General features: G+C 52.8%; 2 protein-coding genes across 6 annotated transcripts; one reads left to right on the top strand and one right to left on the bottom strand.

Annotated features, from left to right (window-relative positions):
* The first annotated feature begins 4,044 nt into the window (after window positions 1-4,044).
* Window positions 4,045-7,872, top strand: LOC105467165 (sosondowah ankyrin repeat domain family member A). Its single transcript, XM_011716617.3, has one exon. The coding sequence runs from the start codon at window positions 4,386-4,388 to the stop codon at window positions 6,030-6,032; it is 1,647 nt and encodes a 548-aa protein (XP_011714919.2). The 5' UTR covers window positions 4,045-4,385; the 3' UTR covers window positions 6,033-7,872.
* A 461-nt stretch (window positions 7,873-8,333) lies between these two features.
* On the bottom strand, window positions 8,334-21,981 carry LOC105467164 (shroom family member 1). 5 transcript variants are annotated; one of them, XM_071098476.1, is made up of 10 exons: window positions 21,347-21,981; window positions 15,930-16,946; window positions 15,785-15,840; window positions 15,382-15,588; window positions 14,624-15,193; window positions 14,397-14,538; window positions 14,024-14,296; window positions 12,726-13,912; window positions 10,216-10,279; window positions 8,334-8,538 (listed from the first exon to the last, which is right to left on the bottom strand). In XM_071098476.1, the coding sequence occupies exons 1-8, from the start codon at window positions 21,923-21,925 to the stop codon at window positions 13,580-13,582; spliced, it is 3,177 nt and encodes a 1,058-aa protein (XP_070954577.1). In that variant the 5' UTR covers window positions 21,926-21,981; the 3' UTR covers window positions 8,334-8,538; window positions 10,216-10,279; window positions 12,726-13,579. The 5 variants fall into 5 exon arrangements, with proteins under 5 accessions (XP_070954577.1, XP_011714914.2, XP_070954578.1 ...); XM_011716612.3 differs by having other exon boundaries at window positions 10,216-13,912; XM_071098477.1 differs by lacking the exon at window positions 21,347-21,981 and adding an exon at window positions 20,330-21,312 and having other exon boundaries at window positions 10,216-13,912.
* Between the last annotated feature and the right edge of the window lie 1,768 nt (window positions 21,982-23,749).

The following is a 23,749-nucleotide window of genomic DNA, read 5'->3' as shown; positions in this document are numbered from 1 at the left end:
CCTACCCACCAAATTATCCTTAAAAACTCCAGTCCCTAAATTCTCAGGGGGACTGATCTGAGTAATAAAGAAACTCTGGTCTTCTTGCATAAGTCTAGCTCTGTGTGAATTACTCTTTCTCCATTGCAATTCCCCTGTCTTGATAAATCAGCTCTGTCTAGGCAGTAGGCAAGGTAAACCCATTGGGGGGTTACAATCATAGTTAAAATTAGTTCGAACCACATAAATCAATAATGATCTTTAACAGAGGAGTGCTCTCCCTCATCTCTCTTCTTGGAGACAGGAGATGGTAACAAAAGTCCAAGTTGAGGCTTCACCACCTATGAGATCATGGAAATGACTTTTCAAGGAACACAACAATTGGCCCAGAAAAAGCTAGGAAAATAAAATATAAAAAATAGCTATTGAAATGAAAATTACAACAAAGGGAATATAACTTTAAAAGTGAAAACAAGGCAATATAATGCAAGTTCTGGTTTTGAAGTATCGTTGGCCCCCATCCACTGTCCGAGCTTGGTAAGCCCTACCATCTTCCACAGGACCCTGCCACTACCTCTCCAGGGTCCCCTCTTCCGCCCATTCGCCACAAGAGCCTTGACTACAGCAACGTGGGTTATTAGCAACATGCAGTCTAATCCCATGCGTACCAAATGGTGTAGATGGTTGTGTACATATCTATGGATGTACAGAGAAAAACTCCTCACAGCATAAACTAAAAAATATCAAGTGGTTCTCTAACATGTGATATATTCTTTTTATATTTTAGAAACTATTGAGAATTGGAAAAAACATTATTATTAATTTATAATCAGAAAATAAAGCCACTTTTTAAAAAGAAGAAAGCAAGCTCTCAATGACATTCTACTGCAAACAGGGTAAAGTCCAAACTACCATTTAAGGCCCTTCACCCATCACCCCAGATTACTTTTCCAACATTGTATTTTTCTATATCCCTGGCACACACCCTCAACTTCAAACACACTGGATACTCTTTACCCAGAATTCAGCCTTCACAGTCCCACTTTCTTTTTTGTTGCCCAGTCTAGAGTGCAGTGGCACTATCTTGGCTTACTGCAAGCTCTGCCTCCTGGGTTCACACCATTCTCCTGCCTCAGCCTCCCAAGTAGCTAGGCCTACAGGTGCCCGCCACCACGCCTGGCTAATTTTTTTGTATTTTTAGTAGAGACCGAGTTTCACCGTGTTAGCCAGAATGGTCTCAATCTCCTGACCTCATGATCCAACCACTTTGGCCTCCCTAAGTGCTGGGATTATGGGCATGAGCCACTGCGCCCGGCCCACAATCCCACTTTCAAGCTTTCACCTATCCTGTTCTCATAGCCTGCCTCTTGGAGATGCTCCAGACCTCCCTCTTCCCCACCCTTCCCCACCCCTTCACCCCCAGCCCTCCACTTGCTCTGGTAAGTACCTGGAGCATTCATTTCATTTGGCTATGTCACATAATTAGTTGTATTTAATGTTTTTCTCTTCTCCACTAAGCAGTAAGCTCTTCAAAGGGAGGTTGTGTCTTCTTCCCAGAGTATCTGGCTTACAGCCTTGCACCCAAAGATATCCAATAGATATTTGCTGAAATAAATTATTGAGGAACGTACAGCATGATACACCTGAGGCAGAAGGCTTTACAGGGGTGGGCCTTGAGGTGGGTTTAAAGAATGGGTAAGGTAGGCCAGGCACAGTGGCTCACGCCTATAATCCCAACATCTTGGGAGGCCAAGGTGGGTGGATCACATGAGGTCAGGAGTTTGATACCAGCCTGGTCAACATGGCGAAACTCCATCTCTACTAAAAATAAAAAATTAGCTGGGTGTGGTGGCACGTGCCTGTAATCCCAGTTACTTGGGAGGCTGAGGCAGGAGAATCGCTTGAACCTGGGAGGCGGAGGTTGCAGTGAGCCGAGATTGCGCCATTGCACTCCAGTTTGGGCAACAAAAGTGAAACTCCATCTCAAAAGAGAGAAAAGAAAAAGGGTGGGGGGGCAAGGCTAGATGGAGTGACTCACACCTGTAATCTTTGGAGGCTGAGGTGGAAGGCTCACTTGAGGCCAGGAGTTTGAGACAAACTTGGGCAAAATAAAAATTAAAAATTAGCTGGGTGTGATGGTGTTGGGCATGAAGGTGCATGCCCTACTAATTCTACTCCTCGGAGGCTATCCTAAGGAATTACCCAGAAAGGTGCACAAAGTCTTGTATATCAACAGCATCATTTATAAGAATTAAAAACTAGAAACAATATGAACAATGAAGAATAAGAAAACAAAGTATAATACTACATTTATTTGATGCTATCATTAAAAGTTGTATGTTTTTGAAGACTAGCTATTGTCATTGGGGGGAATGCTCACAATATAAAGTGAAGGGAGCATGTTTAAATTGTTTGCATCTTGGGGATAGGGCTGAATTCAGAAATTTCCCCTGGGGACTGGATTGGGGAAAGGGGACCCTTCACATTTTAGTCTTCTCTTTTCTTTTTCAGTAATACTAATAGTAGTGACTATATTACTACTAATAATTCGAGTTATTACTGTAAGCCAAGCATTACGCTAAGTCTTTCGTGTTTATTTTCTTACTTAATCCTTTCAACCATCTGAGCAGGTAAGTACGATTTTCATCATTCCTTTACAGACAAGAAAGCTGAGGCACAGAGAAGTCAAGCCATTGCCCAAGGTAGAGCCAGAATTCAAGTGTGGAATGTTGACTCCAGAGTCTTTGTTTTCTTAGCTACTACAATATGCTGCTTCTGGTTATATATATTTGTAGTACTGCATTTATTTATTATTTATTTATTTATGAGACAGGGTTTGCTCTTGTCACCCAGGCTGGAGTGCAGTAGTGCGATCTCAGCTCATTGCAACCTCCACCTCCTGGATTCAAGTGATTCACCTGCCTCAGCCTCCGGAGTAGCTGGAATTACAGGCGTGTGCCAACACGACCAGCTAATTTTTGTATATTTAAGTAGAGACGGATTTCACCATGATGGCCAGGCTGGTCTCGAACTCCTGACCTCAGGTCATCCGCCCACCTCAGCCTACAAAAGTGCTGGGATTAGAGGTGTGAGCCATCATGCCCGGCCTGCATTTTTAATTAAGGAACTGATTCTACCTCTGCCAGGCAGTTCCCTCAACTAGAAACCTCTTCCCCATCTACAGAACTCCCTGATCTCCTTCAAGTCTTTGCTTAAATGTCACTTTCACAATGAGTACTATCCTGACTGCCCAGACCAAAATTGCAACCTGCCTCTCATCCATTTTACCCCGCTGTGCTTTTTTCATAGCATTTATTTAGCATATCGTATAGTTTTCGAATTCACCATATGCTTCTGTTCTCCTCCAACGTAAGAGCCCCACTAGGTCACAGGTGTTTAAATCTGTCTTGCTAACTGATGCATCTTAGCACACACACAAAAAAGTCCTGGCACAAACTATGTGCTCAATACCTATCTGTGGAACAAATGAAGGTTTAAAAACATAGCATGACTCCGCATTGCTTTCTTATTTTAAAGCATAAATATACATGCACATATGGGAGACAGGGAAAGGATATTTCAAAATGTTAATGGTGATTTCAGGTGATATTTTTTCCTTCTTTATATTTTCCTGTTATGTTTATGTTTCCTGTGGTTTTATACCCCAAATCCTACGTGAAAATGTATTATGTTACCATGAGAAAATTGATTTTGAAAACGTCTCTCTAAACCTAGAGTAACGTGCATTGTCGCACAGAGTGAATTGGTTTTGCCGTAAATCGCATGAAGCCGTTTTCCTGCATGAAACGCAATTAAAAAAAAAAAAAAAAAAATGGAGCGGTATTGACGACCTTTAAAAAAAAAAAAAGGATTGCTCTGAAATCATCACTCGGTGTTTTGCAGTGGTTAAATGTTTATTAAAGGAATAAAAATCCATTCCTCCTTGGCGGACCGCGGCGTCCCTAGGGAACACACCCACCTAGCAACCGGGACCAGAGCTGGAGCGCTGCGCCTTTAATTCCGGGGCGGGAGGGGGGCGGCGGGAATTTCTGCTCCAGTTCCCTCTGCATCGCGGGGGCAGCTGTCACCTGTAAGGCGAGCGCGGCACGGGGAATGGAACCCGGCGCCCATTGGACAGAACGCAAAGGCAGAAACCTACCCCAAAGGCCGGGGCCCGGCAGGGTGCTGGGGGTGGGCGCTCCCCGCGGCCCCTGGCGCCCTTCGCCCCGAGACGCCCCGGCCCGGTGGCACCGGCGCGACCAAGGTCCAGCTTCGGGGACACGCCCGGCCAGCCGCGAGGAAGGCACCAGGTGAGCGCGGCCGCGCCTACCGGAACCCCGCTCCCGTGCGTCCCGCGGCGACGCGGCGCCCACCCGCCCCGACAGCCAGGAACCCAGGGCCCCACCATGGCCCTGGCCGCCGCCGCCGCCGCTGCGGCCGCCGGGGTGAGCCAGGCAGCGGTGCTGGGCTTCCTGCAGGAGCACGGCGGGAAGGTGCGCAACTCTGAGCTGTTGAGCCGCTTCAAGCCACTGCTCGATGCGGGCGACCCGCGGGGCCGCGCCGCCCGCAGGGACCGCTTTAAGCAGTTCGTCAACAACGTGGCGGTAGTGAAGGAGCTCGACGGCGTCAAGTTCGTGGTGCTGAGGAAGAAGCCGCGGCCCCCAGAGCCCGAGCCCGCGCCCTTCGGCCCCCAGGGGGCAGCGGCCCAGCCGTCGAAGCCCACTGTGGTCTTGCCAGGCGACGCCTCTGCCCCGGGAGCTCCGCCCTTGGTCCCGGTGCCGCGGCCGGTGGAGCCGCCGGGGGACCCGGGTCCGCTAACAGAGACACAGGACACTCCGCGGGGTCCGGCCTCCGAGCCCGCTCAGCCGGCCCGGGAGCGGTCCGCCGACCCACCGCTTCCAGCCCTCGAGCTAGCCCAGGCCCCCGAGGGACCCTCCGCAGACGCGGCCCCACCGCCTAGGGCCTCTTCTGAGGCGGCCTCGCCCTGCTCTGATCCGCCAGACCCGGAGCCCGGGCCCGGGGCAGCGAAAGGGCCGTCGCAGCAGAAACCCTGTATGCTGCCCGTGCGCTGCGTCCCGGCCGCCGCCACGCTCCGCATCCGGGCGGAGGAACAGGGCCTGCGCCGGCAGCTGTCGGAGGAGCCGAGCCCGCGGAGCTCCCCTCTGCTGCTGAGGCGGCTGTCGGTGGAAGAGTCCGGTCTGGGCCTCGGCCTGGGGCCGGGCCGCTCCCCGCACCTGAGGCGCCTGTCGCGCGCCGGCCCGCGTCTGCTGAGCCCCGACGCCGAGGAGGTGCCCGCCGCGCCGCCGCCGTCCGCCGTGCCCCTGGAACCGTCAGAGCACGAGTGGCTCGTGCGGACGGCCGGGGGCCGCTGGACCCACCAGCTGCACGGGCTGCTGCTGCGCGACCGTGGCCTGGCGGCCAAGCGCGACTTCATGTCTGGCTTCACGGCCCTGCATTGGGCCGCCAAGAGCGGCGACGGCGAGATGGCGCTGCAGCTGGTGGAGGTAGCGCGGCGCACTGGCGCGCCAGTCGACGTGAACGCGCGCTCCCACGGCGGTTACACGCCGCTGCACCTGGCTGCGCTGCACGGCCACGAGGACGCCGCTGTGCTGCTGGTGGTGCGCTTGGGTGCCCAGGTGAACGTGCGTGACCACAGCGGGCGTCGCGCCTACCATTACCTGCGGCCTGGCTCCTCGTACGCGTTGCGCCGCCTTCTTGGCGATCCAGGCCTGCGAAGCACCACGGAGCCAGACGCGACCGGTGGTGGAAGTGGCAGTCTTGCTGCCAGGCGCCCGGTGCAGGTGGCCGCCACCATCCTCAGTTCCACCACCAGTGCATTTTTGGGCGTCCTGGCCGACGACCTCATGCTCCAGGACCTGGCCCGAGGCTTGAAGAAGTCGAGCTCCTTCAGTAAGTTCTTGAGCGCGTCGCCCATGGCTCCACGTAAAAAGACAAAGATCCGCGGTGGTCTGCCAGCCTTCTCAGAAATCTCTCGTCGACCTACTCCGGGGCCTTTAGCTGGTCTAGTGCCCAGTTTGCCTCCAACAACCTGAAGGTCCCTGGGACTACCACCTGGTTGATCTATCGTGGCCTGCTCCTGGCAGTCTAAACCCACCCAAGACTGCAGCCCAGTCAACGCCTGGAGCCGCATTCTGTTTCCAGCTTTGTCCACTGCAGCCTGTTTTACCCAGATGGGCCTGCACTTCCAGCTTCTCTCTGAAGCATGACCCATCTCCAGAGATGGGATTTGAGAAATCAGTGAGAGCTTTCTATAAAGAACTCCAGGAGACAGGCCTGAACTCTGGAGGGAACTTGAAATCCAGGGTCAAAGGTTAAGGGGCAGCAGCTGGTCTGGCCCCTGAATGCGTTCACCTGATGCCTCTGCAGCTACACAATCCCAAGCCAGAACTAGAGCAAGGGTCTGTTTAAATGTTGAAAGATGTTAGGCTGTCAGCTTTAAGATATGCGGTGGTTTTGTAATTTGATGCATTTATTCTGTTTTTAAAATGAAATGAGGTAAAGCAACTTTCATAATAACCTTTTGAAATTATATTTTTCAACTTTTTAGGCAAAGTGCTTAGACATTTTTCAATTTTTTTTGCTAAATACTTTGGAATTCTATTTAAAAAATAGATGATCAAGATCTAAAGGAAATTAATCCCAACCAACAAACTTAAAAGTTTATCTACCTCATTTTAGGCAATCAAGATTCTGGAGAGTCTTGAACACAGAATAACGATTGTGACCATTATGAATGTAACTAATTTCAGTTGTACTGTGAATGTTAAATATTTGCAAACAAGTACATCTTGAAAGTAAAGGTGACTTAGAGAAAAAAGACATTTTGGCAGATACTTTTAATTTGTGATTGTCTTCATCATGAGATATAAACATGTGTTTAGTACTTGTGGGTGACTATTTTGATTTGGCATGAATACTTAATTTTAAAAATTGTGGTTTGTGAATTGCACCTTGGTGCTGTGTTTCTGAATCTGGTTTTCAAATCCAGTGGAGCCTTTCAGTGCAATAGGTGAATATTCAAAGAAAAAAAGTCATAGTATTATGACAGAAAAATAAGCGATTAAATAGTAATGGATACAATTAAGGAGCAACTATTTTATATGACTGTTCTGTACAAACAAAAAGTATGTAATATCCATTTTTAAAAAACCTTTGAAAGCAGACAGCTTATTCCAAAATAGCAAATGCAGAATCTCTGCTCGGTGAGCTTGGATGAGTGGCTTAACTTCTCTGGGCCTTTGTTCCTATCTGTAAATGAGAAAGTTTGTAGATAATTGCCAAGATTTCCCAGGCTTAATACAGTGTAATTTTTTTCTGTTTTTAAAGTTATGAAATCTATTTACTCAACCAATTTCTTAAATATCATATTGTGATAATGTTCTGCTTTTGCAAATTGTGTTTGCATGTCATTAGTTATATCAAATAGTTTTGTGGCACAGGGTAGTGGAGTTTCCCTCCCCACCCCCATATGTATCAGTGAAGCCTTTGAAATTATTTAAGGCGGCTGGGCGCGGTGGCTCAAGCCTGTAATCCCAGCACTTTGGGAGGCCGAGACGGGCGGATCACGAGGTCAGGAGATCGAGACCATCCTGGCTGACACGGTGAAACCCCGTCTCTACTAAAAAAAAATACAAAAACTTAGCCGGGCGAGGTGGCGGGCGCCTGTAGTCCCAGCTACTCGGGAGGCTGAGGCAGGAGAATGGCGTAAACCCGGGAGGCGGAGCTTGCAGTGAGCTGAGATCCGGCCAGTGTACTCCAGCCTGGGCGACAGAGCGAGACTCCGTCTCAAAAAAAAAAAAAAAAAAAATTATTTAAGGCAGTCTTTCATGGAATGTTTTGATTGAGCAATGAAATAAACAGTCCTCCATTTTGTTTCTGCTTGAGTGGTGATGTACTTCCCTTAAAAATTCTACAGTTTTTGCTATTGTATTTTTCTTTGCTTTGTATCTAATTTCCTTTCCTTCATTCTTCTGCCTCTTTCAAGCATTCTGTTATTGAAAGAAGTTGGATTGCTCTGCAAAGGAGTCAACCGCACATGGATATCGTAATGGAGAACTGTAGATAAATGTGGGCCCTGATGTGACCTTCCCACCTTCCTTGCCTGGAACTCTGCATAAATTATTTTAAAATGCAAATTAAATCTTCTGCCTCTGCAGAAAAATTGTGGGAGGCACAATCATAGCAATCAGAGTAGCTGACAGTCTAGAAAATAGAATAAAATACTGGAGATTTTCCATGGTAAAAGAGACGCCTGACTGAAACAGGGCCTCAGACAAAGGTCATAGACACAGGTATGACCTGCCTTGAGAAAGACAACATTTAAACCAGCAAAGTAGTAATAACAATAACTAATGTTTATTGCACACTTAAATCAGAGGAAGGTCATCTGAACTGCCAGAAGAATCTTTGTGTTTCAGAAGAGTGTGCCGCAAGCCTTCCAAGTGAAGTAAAACATTTAGCGAGAGTTTAGGATCAATATACGTAAAGTTCAGGTGTTAGAAAACACTGTTTTTCCTTGCAGGCCAAAGCTTTCTGCAACTATAAGGTAAGCCGATAGGAAATTATAGTTTCATATGCATATGGAAAGTGTTTAAGAATCATATATCACCTAGCAGGAGGCACACCTTTAGAAGGGTATTTTCAACGCTAACAGAAAATAATTGTGAAGGCAATTTAGTGGACAAGAATTGTCACAGGGACGAAATCACTCCTTTTAATGAGGGAGAAGTTAATTGTTGATGTAGATGGTTATGAGTCATATCCATAGCAAGCTTTTAAGTAAAGTTTTACATGTCCTTTAATGGAGGTTGGAGGTTGTTCTTAAGCATGTCTCACTTACCTAATGGAGATCCAGGGTGATGCATAGACTGTATAACCTGTGCTGGTTAAGTGCCAGGCACAATTCTAAACACTTTGCAGGTATTAATCGCAAGTTTACAAGGTATGTACTATTTGTATCTTGATTTTAAAGTGAGGAAACTGAAGCCTAGAGAAGTCACAAGTAACTTGTCCAGGCCTCACAGCTAGTGAGTGGCAGAGCTGGAATAGCCTTTGGGTGCTCTTTTTCATGACACTGTCTGCTATCCTATTGCAGGAAGCAGGGTGGGCTCATCTCAGCCCTTTTTACTCATTTAGTGACCTTGGGCAAGTCACCCAGCTACCCAAACTCCATCTTCCCTGTCTATGGGACAAAAGACTTCCTGTACCTATTTCACAGGCTGTGGGGGAAGGACGAGCACATGGAATAGTGGATAGAGCCCTTTATGAACTGCAACACCAATGTGGGGTGCCGGGTTAGTTCCAGGGGGTAAATGGCTGCATCCCAAAACAAAATAGCTCTGATTTGTGGATTTGCTTTACATGATCACCATGCTTTTTGTTTGTTTTTTTCTTTTTTGAGATGGAGTCTCGCTCTGTCGCCCAGGCTGGAGTGCACTAGTGCAATCTCAGTTCACTGCAACCTCCACCTCCCAGCTTCGAGCGATTCTCCTGCCTCAGCCTCCCAAGTAGCTGAGATTACGGGCACCACTATGCCCGGCTAATTTTTTGAATTTTTAGTAGAGACGGGGCTTCGCCATATTGGTCAGGCTGGTCTCAAACTCCTGATCTTAGGTGATCCGCCTGCTTTGGCCTCCCAAAGTGCTGGGATTACAGGCGTGAGCCACCACACCCTGCCATGATCACCATTCTTTTAACATGTTAGTGATTATATACATAACAATTGACTCTACTAGGAAAAATGTATTCCCACAAGAGGGAAATTATCCCAAATTCTGTACGTGATATCACTTTAGTTAAAACAGAAATAATGTATTTCTAAACTCACATTCCTCTAGCATCCCTACTCCCACCTTCCAGACCTAAACTACTGGTATTCAGCCACCTGAGCAGGAGTGCAGTGGCAGGATCTCAGTTCACTGCAACCTCCTCCTCCCTAGTTCAAGCGATTCTCACTTGAAACGATTTCCGTGTCTCAGATTCTCGAGTAGCTGGAATTACAGACGTGCACCACCATGCCCGGCTAATCTTTTGTTAGAGACGGGGGTTTCACCATGTTGGCCAGGCTGGTCTCGAACTCCTGAACTCAGGCAATTCGCCCGCCTCGGCCTCCCAAAATCCCGTGATTACAGGCGTGAGTCACCCTGTATTTATAGACGCCCGGCCTATACTTAGATTCTCTTTCGCTCTCCAGATAGCCTTTTGCCTTGAACCCACCTCGCCTGTTTGGAACTGCCACACCTCCGGACTTCAACCTGTGACCTGGGTGCCTCAGGTGTGCCTGCAGGGAAGAGAAAAGAAAGCAGAGACATCGAGATCCAGAGCTCTCCTTAAAGGGGGAAAAAAAATCCTCCTCGTGGGAAGTGGGTGCTGACTTAAACATCAAAGACAACAGGTAAACGTCCATTGTGACCTTCCACTCTGTAGCTAGGCTGACAGCAACACTGAGGTCCTCAGCAATTTCCGCCTCCCGCCTTCCTGCGCCCCCAAACGCCCCTTTCACCTCTTTCTCTCTGCAGCCCTCAACCACATTTGACCTAAATTTCCTAAGCTCCTGGTTTACATGTGAATGCACAGCATGGCAATTTGTTCCAATGAGGAGCCCTGAGGTCTGCGCCAGCCGCTCTCAGGGGCACGTTTTGTGCCAAGCAGGATGTTCCAAGACAGACTGCGCGCCGGTTTGGGGCACCGCGGAACATGGCTTCCCTGTTCCGTTTCCAATTTACAGCCTGAAGGTAAAAAGTACACTGATTAAATCCACATTAGGAGGAGCAGCGGGGGCGGAAAAAGCAAGCGGGGGAGGCGGCCGCGGGGCTGCCTGTTGCCCAGCAACGATGCCAGCCGCAGCCTGCGCTCCCCAAAAGCCCGGGAGCACCGCGGCAGGCTGCCGGAAGGAGGATGGGGCAGGAACGCAGGCGGCTAAAGGAGGTGGAGGGCAGAAACCCTGATAGCGACCCATGCAACCCGCTTTTTCACCCTGGGAGACTACGCAAGGCTTTTTTTTTTTTTTTTTTTTTTTAATACTGATGTTCGAGATCAAAAAGTATACTGATCAAATCCGTATTAGGAGGATATGATTTAATCAGTGTACCGTTGAAATTCCCCCACACCCCTCCCCGCGACTGCCCTGTCTCCCACTTCTCATTGGCCAGTAACTTTCCAACACAGGCCCAGTGGCAAAGACAGCCAGCCTTTCCCTGCCTGGCTGGTCAGAGTTTCCTTCTGAAAGAAGCAAAAGGCTCAGCTCCAGCTTTCGGGCTTAACAGCTCAGCAAGGCAAGTCAAAGTCCCTGTGGCTGGCCCAGAGGGCCTGGTAGCTGGAGAATCTGGATGGCGAAGCATAGGTACCAGCTTTCACCATAAGGAGGACAGTGCCCTCTGCTGGCAGTATCCTGAAGGGTCAATTCACCGGGCTTCTGGTCCCCTCAAAGTCTTGGTCTGTGGTGCTGATACAGAACAAATATGGTGAGCTCATTCTTGCCCTCTGGAGAAATAACGATATGGAAGGGAGAAAAACTGGGGCAAGAAGACCGAGGGAAGATAGAAGGTCCATTGCAGGAAGTGTGGCCTTATTTTGGGGGTTCTCCTGATCTGGCAAGGACGAGCACAAAAGCCTCATATTTATTTCCCCATGGAAAAACCCAGCACACAACCAAAGTCCAGTTTAATGGGAAGATGGCAGATGCCCTACTCCCGCCCCCGTGCTCCCCACGCCCAGCCGGGCTGGGGGTGCTTTGTTTGAAATACACAATTCCCATTGGCTTAATGGTTATGTTGGCTGTGTTTCTTTTTTTTTTTTTTTTTCTTTTTTTTTTTTGAGACGGGGGTCTCACTCTGTCACCCAGGCTAGAGCGCTGGAGTGTGTTGGCACAATCTCGGCTCACTGCAACCTTCGCCTCCCAGACTCGTGATCCTCCTACTTCAGCCTCCCAAATAGCTGTTTCTAAGAATACCACAATGGAATAATGCAATAGGGTCCGTACAGGGCAAAAGGCAGAAATTAGTTGCTTCCATCCAGAACATGTCTCTGGGTGTGTTTGCTAGGCTGAAGACCTTGGAGCAGAGGCCCTGCCCACTGTGTTCAAAGGGGCAAAGCAAAGCATAATGTTAGAACCCGCAAAGGCCTCAGTAGGAGCCCCATGTGTTTTTTATAAAAAGGCATAATGTGAGCATTGTTCTGTGCTCAATAGCACAACTGTTATAACAAACGCTTTTGGTATGAATATGACCATTTAAAATCCCCAACCAGTTGCACTTGATGACAATACGCATCAGAAAACAAGCCCAGGAGCAGAGATTTCTCACTTGGGGGTCAGTTGGATTTAAATGCACATAAACATGCCATTTAATGTGCCCAACTTCCAAAAATACACTGAATATTTGTGGAACGATGTTCTTGGCCCCAGCATTTGTAGCTACAAAGGCTGAAGCAGATTTTAACGTGTATATCTGAGAACCTAACTTTGATTCTATATACATGGGGTGGATGCACAAATTGAGGAGTTCTATGTGTCATACCACTCCAGCCCCTAACTTCCCACTACCAACCATGGCCCACCTTCAGATTACAACCACTGCTATGTCTCCAGGTCCTTAGTCCCAGCATGGAAGATCTTGAGGTCTCCCACCCCTCACCTTCAGCTCCCACCCTTGACTGCCTGCCTCAGGCCTGGCTAACCCAGTGGGGTCTCTGAAAGAGAGGAGGATAAACAGTGTTGATAACATAACTGGAAGAAGACAGTGCTTTCTGGGTCTTGGCGCCGCGCCACGTGGTCCTTCAGCTCCTTGGCGTCCTCCTTCTGCCGCTGCAGTAGCCGGAACATTCGTCCCTGGATGTTCAAGTATACTGAATATTTGTCAGGGCATTTAGGCAGCAGAGCATCTGAGCCCATTTCAGTAGCTTGAGTCCTGAAAGGAGACAGGACTCCTACTTTCACTACTGAAGCTGGGATGTTGGCTAGAAACCAGCTACAGAATCCGGACTCAGCCAATCAGACCTAGGCCTTTGTGGCTGTGACACAGTCACTGGAACAGTTAGGAAATATTGGTGACAGTGGAGCTGAAAACCCAGTATTCCCCTGGTCCCTCCTGTTTTCAAGCCAGGTTCTCCAGGCTAACTAGACATTGGCAGGGTTGACTGATATTCCGCCAGCAAATCCCTATTCTGCTCTAGTCAGCCAGGGCTGGTGACTGTGTAAACAAGATCCCTCTCACTCCTCCCACAGCTGTGCTGAAGGTGACACACACACTTCTCTTAACAATTTTTATTGAAGAAAAAATAGGCTGTTTTGCACCTTAAGTGCTCCTCTATCTTCTCTCCTCCCTCCAACCAACCCCTGCCAGCCCCACACTCTCATCACAAAATGGGGGAACACTGCAGTTTTTAAGATCCATAAATTAATTACCAAATAAGCCGTAAGACCTGGGCGAAGCCACATGAGAACACTTTGGAGGAGTATCTTAGAGAGGCCTGGCCTGGGTCCTCCCCAATCCCTCAAGGGAAAAGCAGAGAATAAATCAGCATCACCTCACTTATGTGGGTGAGAGGTAGGGGCGGTGCTCCCCACCCTCTCCACCTATAACTAGGTAAGGAGAAGAGGGAAGGGCGGCTGAACTGGAGGACAGGTCCCTGGGGGCCGGGCTGGGCTGGGAGACGGGGAATGATGACCAAGGTCGTCCCTGATGGCGTCCAGTTGGTCCTGAAGGAGGCGGATGCGCTCGTCCAGGCTGCGCTGCTGGGCCAGGACGGCGGCCTTGCCGGCCAGCAGGGCGCAATAGGCGCGCAGCTCCTCCACGGGCAGAGCTCGCACCAGCACCTCCCGCACCGCCCGCTCGCGCCGCGCCACGTGGTCCTTCAGCTCCTTGGCGTCCTCCTCCTGCCGCTGCAGTAGCCGGAGGCGCTGCAGCAGGGAGGCCTGGAGCCGTAGGAAGAGGAGCCGTGAGCCAGGCGAGGGCGCCGCCGCTCCCGGAATGGTTCCAGCTGGAGACAGCAGGCCCTACTCCCTTGCAACCTGAATCCCTTTTACCTGCTCATCAGGGTCGCTGGCTGAGGCCGCCCGGGCCAGGGCGCGGCGCACGCGCGCCAGGCGACTGCCCAGCAGCAGCAGGAGGCCAAGCACGCGCTCTAGGTCGGCCATGAACCGGCTGAACCGCTCCAGCTCCCGAGGGGCACAGGCCTGGCGCACTGCAGCCTCCAGAGCCGCTTGGCGCCTGGCCCACGCTTGGGCCTCCCCCTGCAGCCGCTCCTGCTCCGTGTGAAGGTCCTGAAGCATCTTTTGGAGGAGGGCGGCCAGCTCCACCTGCAGGGAAGGCTCAAGGCTGGGGCCAGGCTCACGACTTCTCTGTCCAGGCTCTGGGCTTCTACCCACCCCCAGCCTCCACCAGCCCCTCTCCACTCACTTTCTTGCCCTGGATGCTGTTGTTTGGTGCAAGGAGCCCCTGGCCACATGGCTGGTCAGGCACAGGGTGGGTGGCAGGGTTTTCAAGCCTTGACTCCTCCTGAGGAGCTGGCGGGAGCTGGGTGAAGCTGAACTGATAGGACCTGGGAACAAAGCCAGAGCTCCCTGGGTTTCCTGTCCCCGACTTCAGGGGCTCAGCGTCCAGAATCCCTGGTACCCCTCACTCACCCTGGCTCAAAAGTACTGGCAGCCTCCTCTCCAGCCTCCCCACAGGCAGGCAGCATTGCAGCCCGGACCTCTGCTAAAGGAATCAGCCCATCCAGCAGGCCCAGGGGTGGCTCTGGGCTGGGCTGGGAAGCAAGAGGGTCAAGTAGAGAGGGATCTAACCTGGCCAGCTCCTGAACCAGTTCCCCGAGGCACTGACTGGGCCATGGGGGCCTGGAACCAGGCTGGCCAGTGCCCCTATCCAGGGCAGTTTTGTGAGGGGGACCTGGAGTATCATTGCCTGAAAGTCCCAAGGCATCAGCTGGGAGAGGTTTGAGGAGGTCACTCTCTGCAGCTGTAGGGGGATTGGTGGTCAGTCCAGTGGGGTCAACAGTTGAGATGTTATCATTTGCAGTCCCAGTGGGGATGTGGCTTGTGGGCCTGGAAATACCTACAGAACCATTCACCCCCTGCCAGCAGTCATCTGCCCCTGCAGTTCCTGGACACTCATGGAGCGGGTACTCTGGAGGGACTGCAGCCTGGCCAGTTCTTTGGCCTAAGCCAGTTCCATACTGCTGGTCAGAGGCATGGACACTGGAAGCAGAAAAGACACTGAATCAGAAAAAGCTCTAGCCACAAACAAATGGTGTCCTCCAAGGGCCATCTGTCCCTGCCCCCATCACCTGGACTCCCAGGCTCCAGCTAGGAGAGCGTACCCCTCTAGCGTTTTGTAGATGTGTCAGGGGGGTGCCTCATGATGCTTGGAAGCGAGAGGGAATTACCTGGCTGGGGGCCCCTGGGAGGCATGGGGGTCTGGTGGTGATCTCATTCTGACCAGCGGGGCCTCTTCTAGGAACACTTCATCAGGAAGGGAGGGGAGCCGGGCATGCACAATGCAGGTCTCTGAGACCCTCTGCTCACCATCAGCAGGGCTGCTCTGGGGTACCTCTGCAGGATACACCACCGCAGCCTCCTTCTGAGGCAAGAACCTGGAGGCAGGGACCCCGCAGTTACCACAGTGAAAGGAAGGAAGCTCTCGGTGTTGCACCAGGGAGACAGTAGGGTGTTTGCAAAAGAACCAGAAGGCTCAGACTGAGGTTAGGTAGGAAGCCCTTTCATTTTTTGGGCAAAAGCTATGCAAGCTGCCTCCCCCCAACTTGGTCCAGAGTGGTCTGTGTCTCTCACCTAGAAAATTTGGTCTGAAACAATGGTCTGGGGGTTTCTGCTCCTTGGGGAACAGCCTGGAAGGGTGAACAGTCGACTGAAATGTGGCTCAAGTTTTGTTTCCCAGATGCTTCCCCTACCATCCTGCATTTCCTGACTTCCATACCTGGACAATGGGTATGGTCCCTTCTGATCCTCCCCAGGAACCCAACACTTCGCCCGAAGCGCTCCGACTCCGACTGGCAGGCCCGTAGGCATCACCAAGCTTCAAGGACCCGGAGTCTGGGTCTGTCGAGCCTTGGGGCTGCGTCTCTGGCAGCCATCCGACCTGGTGATCAAACTTAGCCAGCGCCGGATGCTGGAACTCCAAGGGCTCAGGTCCCGGGAGGCCAGAGCTGCAGCAGGCCTCACCCAGGCATTCCCCCGCCGGCCCACCGCCCCGACCCACACTATCCAGCTTTCCTGGCTCCGAGAAGCACCATTTCCTCTGCTGGTTGGCTAGGGGACCCCGGCCGGCAGTTCCTGGGGCGGGAGCCCGGGACCGCGCCGGCTCCCCCTCCCCGCCCGGGTGGCTGAGCGAGGCCGAGCGCGGGTGAGTCGCCGGGGGCCGCGCTGGGACAGTGGGTCGCAGGCGGGCAGGCAGGCTCATGCGGAGCTCCTTGCGCTGGAACGACGTCGCCCGTAGCACTCGCCGCTGCGCGCCCTGCAGCCGCTGGCGGTAGGCAGCCCTCGAGGCCGGCGGGCTGGGCGGCTCGGCATCCCGCGTCGCGGCCTTCGCCTCCGCAGCCAGCGCGTACAGCAGCGGGGTGGCCTGCCTGTTCAGTGGCCCCAGGGTCCCCGGGACCTCTGGTGGCTGCGGCCCACTGTGGGCGGCGACCGCGGGCCGGGCCCGAGGGGATGTAGAAAGGGCAGCGTCGGGCGGGGCGGGGCCCAGGCCGCCACAAACTACGCGCACGTAGTCCCAGTCTAGGTAAGGAAGGAGGTCTGTCCCTGGCGATGGCGTGCGCGGCTCGGGGCCGCTGGAGGCTGCGGAGAAAGAGCTGTAGGCCGAGTCCCCGCGCATGGACAGATGCCGCAGGTCCAGGCCGCTAGTGGACGAGGCCGGAGAGGCGCGGTTGCCCCCAGGACCCAGCGCCTCCATGGCTCCGCAGATGAGTGCTGAGGCTGGCTGGCTGCGTAGGTCCTGGGAAAACACAGATGTGGTGCTGGGTGAGGAGCACTGGGTGAGGGCTGGGACAGCCTGCTGGCCCTGCCACCACGGACGGCCAGACGCTTACACTTCCCCTCCCTGGTCACACCGTCACAAGCGCTGGCGTCCCCCAGTTTTTGGCAGAGTCACCTTGGGATCAGAGGTGGCAGAAGAAGTAGGACCAGTCCCAGGGAGCACCTCTGAAGGTTGGGGGCCCAACTCAGGGGAAGGAATTGGAACCAGCTCATTCCCTGCCGGGCTCCCCTTGCCCACAAGCAGCCTTTACCCTGAGACCTCCTGGAATGCTGAGAAGGTACCCATGTTCCTTTCCTCCCCAACCCTGTTCCACCCAGGCTGCTTCCTGGCCGCTCTGTTGGCTTCTTTATGTGATCTTTCCCTGATAAACAATGGTCAAGAACACTCTTGAGACCTCAGGGGAGCTAAGAAAGAAGAGGTGGGGGAAGAGCCAGGGCAAGGAGCAGAGGCGGCTTCACAGCCTTCATCCCTCCCTCTGTGCCTGTTATGTTCCAGGTGCTTTATGTAAATATTTATTTTGATCATCACAACTGCTGTCTGCATTTTACAGATGAGGACAATGAGGTTTTGAGGGGGGAAATGATTTGTCCAGGGCCACACAGCTGGGAAGTGGCAGAAACCTGCCTGGAATCCAGGCCTGCGTCCACGCTCACTGCAGCCAGAATCAATTTCCTAGAAGCAAGCCTCCTGAAAGGCAGTTTACCATCCCTCCTGCCCTGGCAATAGCCTGAATCCTCCAAGGAAGCCCACACTCCACTACGGGAAAGTCACCCCTACCTCCCCACACACTATTGGCAGATTCCAAAATAATTTGGTCCCTACTTCTCAGACTCTGCCTTTTGTTTATGAATGATGGGCCGACCCCCATCTCTGCCCTGCTTCTATTCTTGCTTCTCCTGTAGGACTCAGCTTAGAGGTCTCCTCACCTTTTGGGACCCCTGCAGTGTGCTGAGCTGCCCCCATCACCCCACACTGTCCCTGCTGGCTTGCTTCTGATTCCCTCCTCCCATTCCCACCGGAGCTTACTGAGGACAGGCCCTGCTCTTCTTCATTGCTGCACTCTCAGTGCCCAGCAGAGTCCCTGGCATATAGTCAATGTTAAACAAATATTTGGGCTGGGTGCGGTGGCTCACACTTGTAATCCCAGCACTTTGAGAGGCCGAGGTGAGTGGATCACTAGGTTAAGAGATCAAGACCATCCTGGCCAACATGGTGAAACCCCGTCTCTACTAAAAATACCAAAAATTAGCTGGGCGTGGTTGTGCATGCCTGTAGTCCCAGCTACTTGGGAGGCTGAGGCAGGAGAATTGCTTGAACCTGGGAAGCGGAGGTTGTAGTGAGCCAAGATCGCACCACTGCACTCCAGCCTGGCAACAGAGTGAGACTCCGTCTCAAAACAAAACAAAACAAAACCCCAAATATTTGCTGAATGTCAAGGGAAAAAACAGATTTGCAGGGACTAGATATAGGGGTAGCCTTGGTGGAGAAGGAAGAGAGCTCCTTAGCTTCTGCACACCCTTCTTCCCTCCCTATTAGTCTTTTCTGGGGAAGAGGACAGAATGGGTGAAGCACTTGCCACCATAGACACTGGCCAGGTTCCTCATGCAATATGAGGTACAAACAGAGCAGGCAAGCACAGCTTGGGGCAGGTCTGACCAGAAATCGATCCCTTCTGGTCCTGGGATGGGGATCAAGGGTAAGAGTTGAGTAGGTGTGCCTGGGTCAGGGTAAGAGCAATTTTGAGGCTTGGGAAAGGGCAATGTTGAGGCTTGGGGCTCCCTATGAACTATGGAGACTTTGGGGGGCTGGCCTGCGTTCTCTGAGCTGCTTGGTAGGGAATGCAGAGTAGGGTGATTTGTGGCTAGGCTGAGGACCAAAAAGCAGGCTTATCTGAGCCTCCTAGACACTATTTGGAGCTCAGAGTCACCCTCCACCCACATCCCTGAGGCCCAGGATGTTACAGATTGCTGGTTAGGGCAAGTACAGGGGTTAGTAGGAGGAGGATATGGTGTTTCCTAAAAGGGAAAGGCACTACCTACAACATTCCCAGGAGAGGATCTCAGCAGACCTAGGACCAGAACATCTTGATGTCACCCACCTGGGGGCATCTGTATATGCCAGTAAGCCCAGGAAGTTAGCCCTCACACTTAGGGTTGGGGACCTCTTTTGCAAAGTATTTCCACTCTAAACTTTAGGAGGACGAGAAACTACTCTGAGTAGCAGCTCCTGGGAGGACAGTCACCTCATCTAGGAAGCCCACCCGACTGCTCAGACATTATTAGCCCTTTCTCCTCCTACTCTTTCTGAGTTCAGCTTGGGAGTACTAGCTTATGCCACCCATCGTGCCCATTTTGGCTTCCTGCAGGTCTTGAAAAAAGAGGTCTTGAAAATCGATGAAAATCTATCTTATTTGTGAGTTACTGTGTTAAAGGATTCTGAATTCAGCAAATAAAAACAGCTTGAATGGGTGATAAAAATGTGTCTACACATCTGTTTCCTTATTGACTCCAACTTGCTGAAGATGCTTTTGCATCGGTGATCCTATTAGGTTGATGTTCATGCAGGCTGCTCACAGTGTGTCCTTTGCAGAACCTACCATGCTGAGAGGGCCCAGCTGCTTTGGTGTGTTTTGGGGGGTGGGGGTGGGGGGCTCGGCACAAAACCACAAGGCATTTTCACGCTTGTCTGGCTGCAGGGAGCCTCTTGCAGTCCAGCCCGCCCCTGTGGCTGGGGGTAGCCCTATCTTAGGGGTCCCCACCTCAGTGGCAGTGGCACCGTGGGCTGGGCTGCCAAGCCTGTGCCTGCTGTTGAAAGGGAGTCCAGGGAAGAAGCTCTGCAGGCATTTTGCCAAGCCTCTCCAGAGCAGAGGGAGCAGCATGGACTCCCCGATAGAAAGCCACCAGATTGGAGTCCTGGGAGGGGGAGTTGGGGTGGGTATTTGATGTATACTTATCACCTGAATGAAGGAGTCAGAGAGGAAGAGGAGACAAAGATGAGTTTGGCCTTCAAAGCTAGGGTCTGGCAGGTGGAGGCACCATTCTGAAAGGAGGAGCTGGGGCTGGGGAATGGTCAAGGGGGCCAGTGCTCCTTCAGTCTGGGCTTAATGGTGTCTGTGACAAGTCTGGCAGCAGTTGGGATGTAGCTCTGGAGTTCAGCAGGGGAGGGTGGACCAGGCAAGACCCAGTTTTTTAGTTAGAGGTTACTGGGGAAATAGCTGAAGACAGTTTCTGGTGGATAAAATCACACCAAGGCAATGGGAACAGATCCAGGTAAGGCGACCGAGGAGGCACAGGAGAACGGACAGCCTCAAATACAACGAATGATCAGGATTTGGATCATACCTCCCTCAAGGCCACCTCACATCTGACTTCTCTGTGGAGGGGCTGTCCAGGTCGCCCCTTCTGACGGGTCCTCCCCTCAGTACTGGGCTCACTGTGTAGGCGCTGTCTCCCTCTCAGACTGAGTTCCTGGGTCCTGGACCACGTCTCAAACCCCAGTACCCGCGGCTAGGTCTGGCTAGGCTGACGTTCTGGGAAGTTCGCTGGCTCTCCCTGTTCCCAGCGTCCCCCTATTCCCCAGCCTGTTAGCGCTGACAGCGCACCCCACGCAGTATCCGCGCTCCGAGTGTGCGGCTGGTTTACAGGCTCATCGGTCGCTGCACCCCAGATGCAGAGTCTCCGGAGACCCGAGCTCCGTGCCATGCACGGGAAATGCAGGAAGCTGGCGACAAGCGGGGAGAGGCGGCCGCGGACGTGGACAGACCCGGTTACCTGGGGTTCAAGCTCTGGGAGCCTAGGCACGGCAGGGAGAGACGCGCAGGCCCTCGCGGCCGCAGGGGGCAGCAGAGACAGGCGGAGCTGCGCGACAGCCGATGGCCGCAGCCCCGCGCAGTTCTCGGCCTTTCTCGTTGGGTTCACCGTTGGGGAAGGATGGCGCGCAGAGCACAGCGCGAGCCCGGGAGGGAAGGACTCGGCTCCTCCAGATGCTTGGCGACAAAGGGCAGGAGCGGAGGGTGGCGGAGGAAGACCTCGCTGCACGCTGGAGCCACATGCGGCGACCCCGCAGGCTTACGCGGCACCCCCGGCGGCGCCCCTGATCCTCGCCGCCAGCTGAGAGGGGGCCGCGTCTCCGCCCCACAGCTCTGCAGCTGGGAGAGGCGCGCTGGGGTCCGACTCCACGCGAGCAACCCGACGCGCGCCAAGCCTGACACGTCCCGACCGAAGACGCCCGGGATGCCTGGCGACCATCGCCTTGCCACCCGCTCCTCAACTGGTCCGCCCGCAGCCCTGTTGGCCTCCCCAGGGAAGCGGATCCCGCCGCCCACTCCCCGCTCCCCCGCCCCCGCCCCCGCCGCGTACCTGAGGCTCCAGCCGAGACGAGCTCCTGGGCACTCGCGGCCGCTCGGTGACATCAGAGCCCCGGGCTCCGACTCCGACCCCACCTCCAGGCTCCGGCTGCGGCCGGAGGGGAGGCGCCACGTCCGGCCGAGGGGGCGGGAGCCACCGCCTCTCGGTAGCGTCCGCAGGCCGGCCCAGTTCCAGACCTGAGAAGTGGACAGTGCGTTCCCGCGCGGGGTGGCCTCTTGCCCTAGGCCGGAGAAACCTGAGCGAGGGGTTGGGAGGGCGACTACCGCGACCGCCCACCGGCCTCCAGCGCATCCTCAGCACCCGTGATGCTGAGGGGGCCGGGTCCCTGGGGGCCTGACACCTCCCTCGGTAGGGAGGTCCGGGGCGGGCCCTCAGTTGCCTGACTGCTACCAGCTTTCCTCTCCGAGCCCAGCCAAGAAAACAGAGCTGCCAGGGCCTCGTGCCTCCCACCTGCTGAGTAACTCGCCCCTTGATCAACTCTTCCCCCAGACCCCCATTTCCAAAACGCTTCCAGCTCTTTGACTCCCACCATGGACTCTTGTGTCCTGTTCCTGTCCCATTTCTTTCCATTTCTCCCACTACCCCGCATGGTCGGGGCCCTCCAGCCTGCTAGCAGGGTTGGGGGTGGGGGGCGGAGCACGGGGAAGGCCCTGTACTTGTGTGCACCTTAGCTGTCCTGAGTGGGTCCTTAGGGAGCTGGACATATGCATACCCACTAAGGCTGGACGCTGGCGCTCGAGGCCCTCACCTTCCAGGATCTCCATTTTCCAAAGAACTCTCTGCCTGCACCTGCCACTGAGCTCTCCTTGCTGTGTCCTCAGGCTCCCCGCTGCTCCTACTTTCCAAACTCTGTCCTATGAATACCACTCTGCCAAGAAATGCTCCGTTCCTGAGAGGAGCTGGGGGCCCTTTGCTGAGCCTCTCCGGCTCTCAGGTCTCTGCCTTTGTCCTCCGCTGCCCTCCCCCTTCCACAGGATCAGCAGGGCTGGGCTCAGAGGCTGTGTCCTCCCATGGTAGTATCCTTGGTAAATAAAGGTTTATTGGTGTTAATAACCAGGACTCTGAACTCTGGCCAAGAGTCAAGGTCGCCACTTCCTAGGGACACTGGGAGCCTAAGGAACTCTTGGGTCTTCTGGGGGTTGGAGGCAGGAGACACCTGAGCCCGACTTCTGAGAGTGATGCCCTCTGGGCCCTGCTCCTTCTTCAACACCATTGGGACTCAGGCATCAGCTTCAGCTGGAGCTCTAGGCTTTAAGACAGTGCCTCAGAACCTTTTGGCTTTGAAAGACTTTTGTTGTGTGTTTTGTTTTTTTGAGACACAGTCTCCCTCTGTCGCCCAGGCTGGAGTGCAGTGGCCCAATCTCAGCTCACTGAAACCTCCACCTCCCAGGGTCAAGCAATTTTCCCTGCCTCAGCCTACATACTTATATTTCTTGAAAACTATGGGGACACAGTGTCCAGAACAATACTATTAACCCACTCCACCCACCTACCCCTCACCTCTTGCATACACTATAGCAACTCTCTGCTGGGGACCATGGGGACACAGTCCAGAGCGATTCTTATTAGCCCACTCCACCCACCTACCCCTCACCTCTTGCACACACTAAGCAACTCTCCACCTAAGTCCCCAGAAAACTGAAATCCTGCTTACCCATGTCTCTCTTAGCCTCTTCTGTTCTGAGAAAGAGAAAAGTAATCCCTAATATCTGAAAGCCCCAGCTGGACCTTGGTGTTGCCAGAATTTGACCTGACATTCACAGCAAGGCCTTAGTGTCATCCCATTGGACATAAGCCATTTCACAGGACATCAACATGAGATAGGACCATTCTTTAACTATGGTGGATCAAGACAAAAACAACAGCACTCTAATCATATCTAACACAGAAAAAGCATGAACGTTGTCCAAGTCACAAAAATGACCTAATGTGAATGCCTGCTGTCCTAGTTAATGTGAGTACCTGCTGTTTCTTTACCAATTGCAGCTTTAGCCTCACTCTAATCGTTCCTCTTTCTAGATGAGATTTATTAATATACCAAATCACAGAATTACTCTTGCTTCCTGACAGTATCCAGCACAAAGGAAAGTTCTGCTTCTTTAACCCTCTTGAAAACCACTAACACAAACCCAGATCCTATAAGTCCTTTCTAATGCTCTCTTCCTGAGATGGTCACATGGTTTCCTATGCTATGCATCCTCCCTCACTTCAAACAAGCAGTGAACCCAACTTGTTCAACTACAGGTGTGCTTGTGGTGGTCTTTGGCTGGAGGGCACTGACACTTCCTATCTCATTATTACAAAAGCACAGAGACTCTTGGAGAGGAGAAGGGGGAAGAAATTGCCACAAAGCTGGAGTCTCCCTTAGTGATAGTCGTTGGGGGGCTAGTGTGC

This window comes from Macaca nemestrina, chromosome 6 (genome assembly GCF_043159975.1).
Source record: "Macaca nemestrina isolate mMacNem1 chromosome 6, mMacNem.hap1, whole genome shotgun sequence".
Taxonomy (NCBI): Eukaryota; Metazoa; Chordata; class Mammalia; order Primates; family Cercopithecidae; genus Macaca; species Macaca nemestrina.
The sequence above is the reverse complement of the archived record's forward strand: the minus strand, read 5'-3'. Positions and strand labels throughout refer to the sequence as shown.

What these genes read in the sequence shown, in the direction of transcription:
- LOC105467165 (XM_011716617.3), top strand. Translation starts at nt 4,386, where the DNA reads ATGGCCCTGGCCGCCGCCGCCGCCGCTGCGGCCGCCGGGGTGAGCCAG.
- LOC105467164 (XM_011716612.3), bottom strand. Translation starts at nt 21,925, where the DNA reads ATGGAAAGAAATGGGACAGGAACAGGACACAAGAGTCCATGGTGGGAG. An exon ending in GGACCATACCCATTGTCCAG is followed by an intron (nt 15,841 to 15,929) that starts GTATGGAAGTCA and finishes TCACCCTTCCAG; the next exon opens with GCTGTTCCCCAAGGAGCAGA. An exon ending in GCCAGTACTTTTGAGCCAGG is followed by an intron (nt 14,539 to 14,623) that starts GTGAGTGAGGGG and finishes CTTTGTTCCCAG; the next exon opens with GTCCTATCAGTTCAGCTTCA.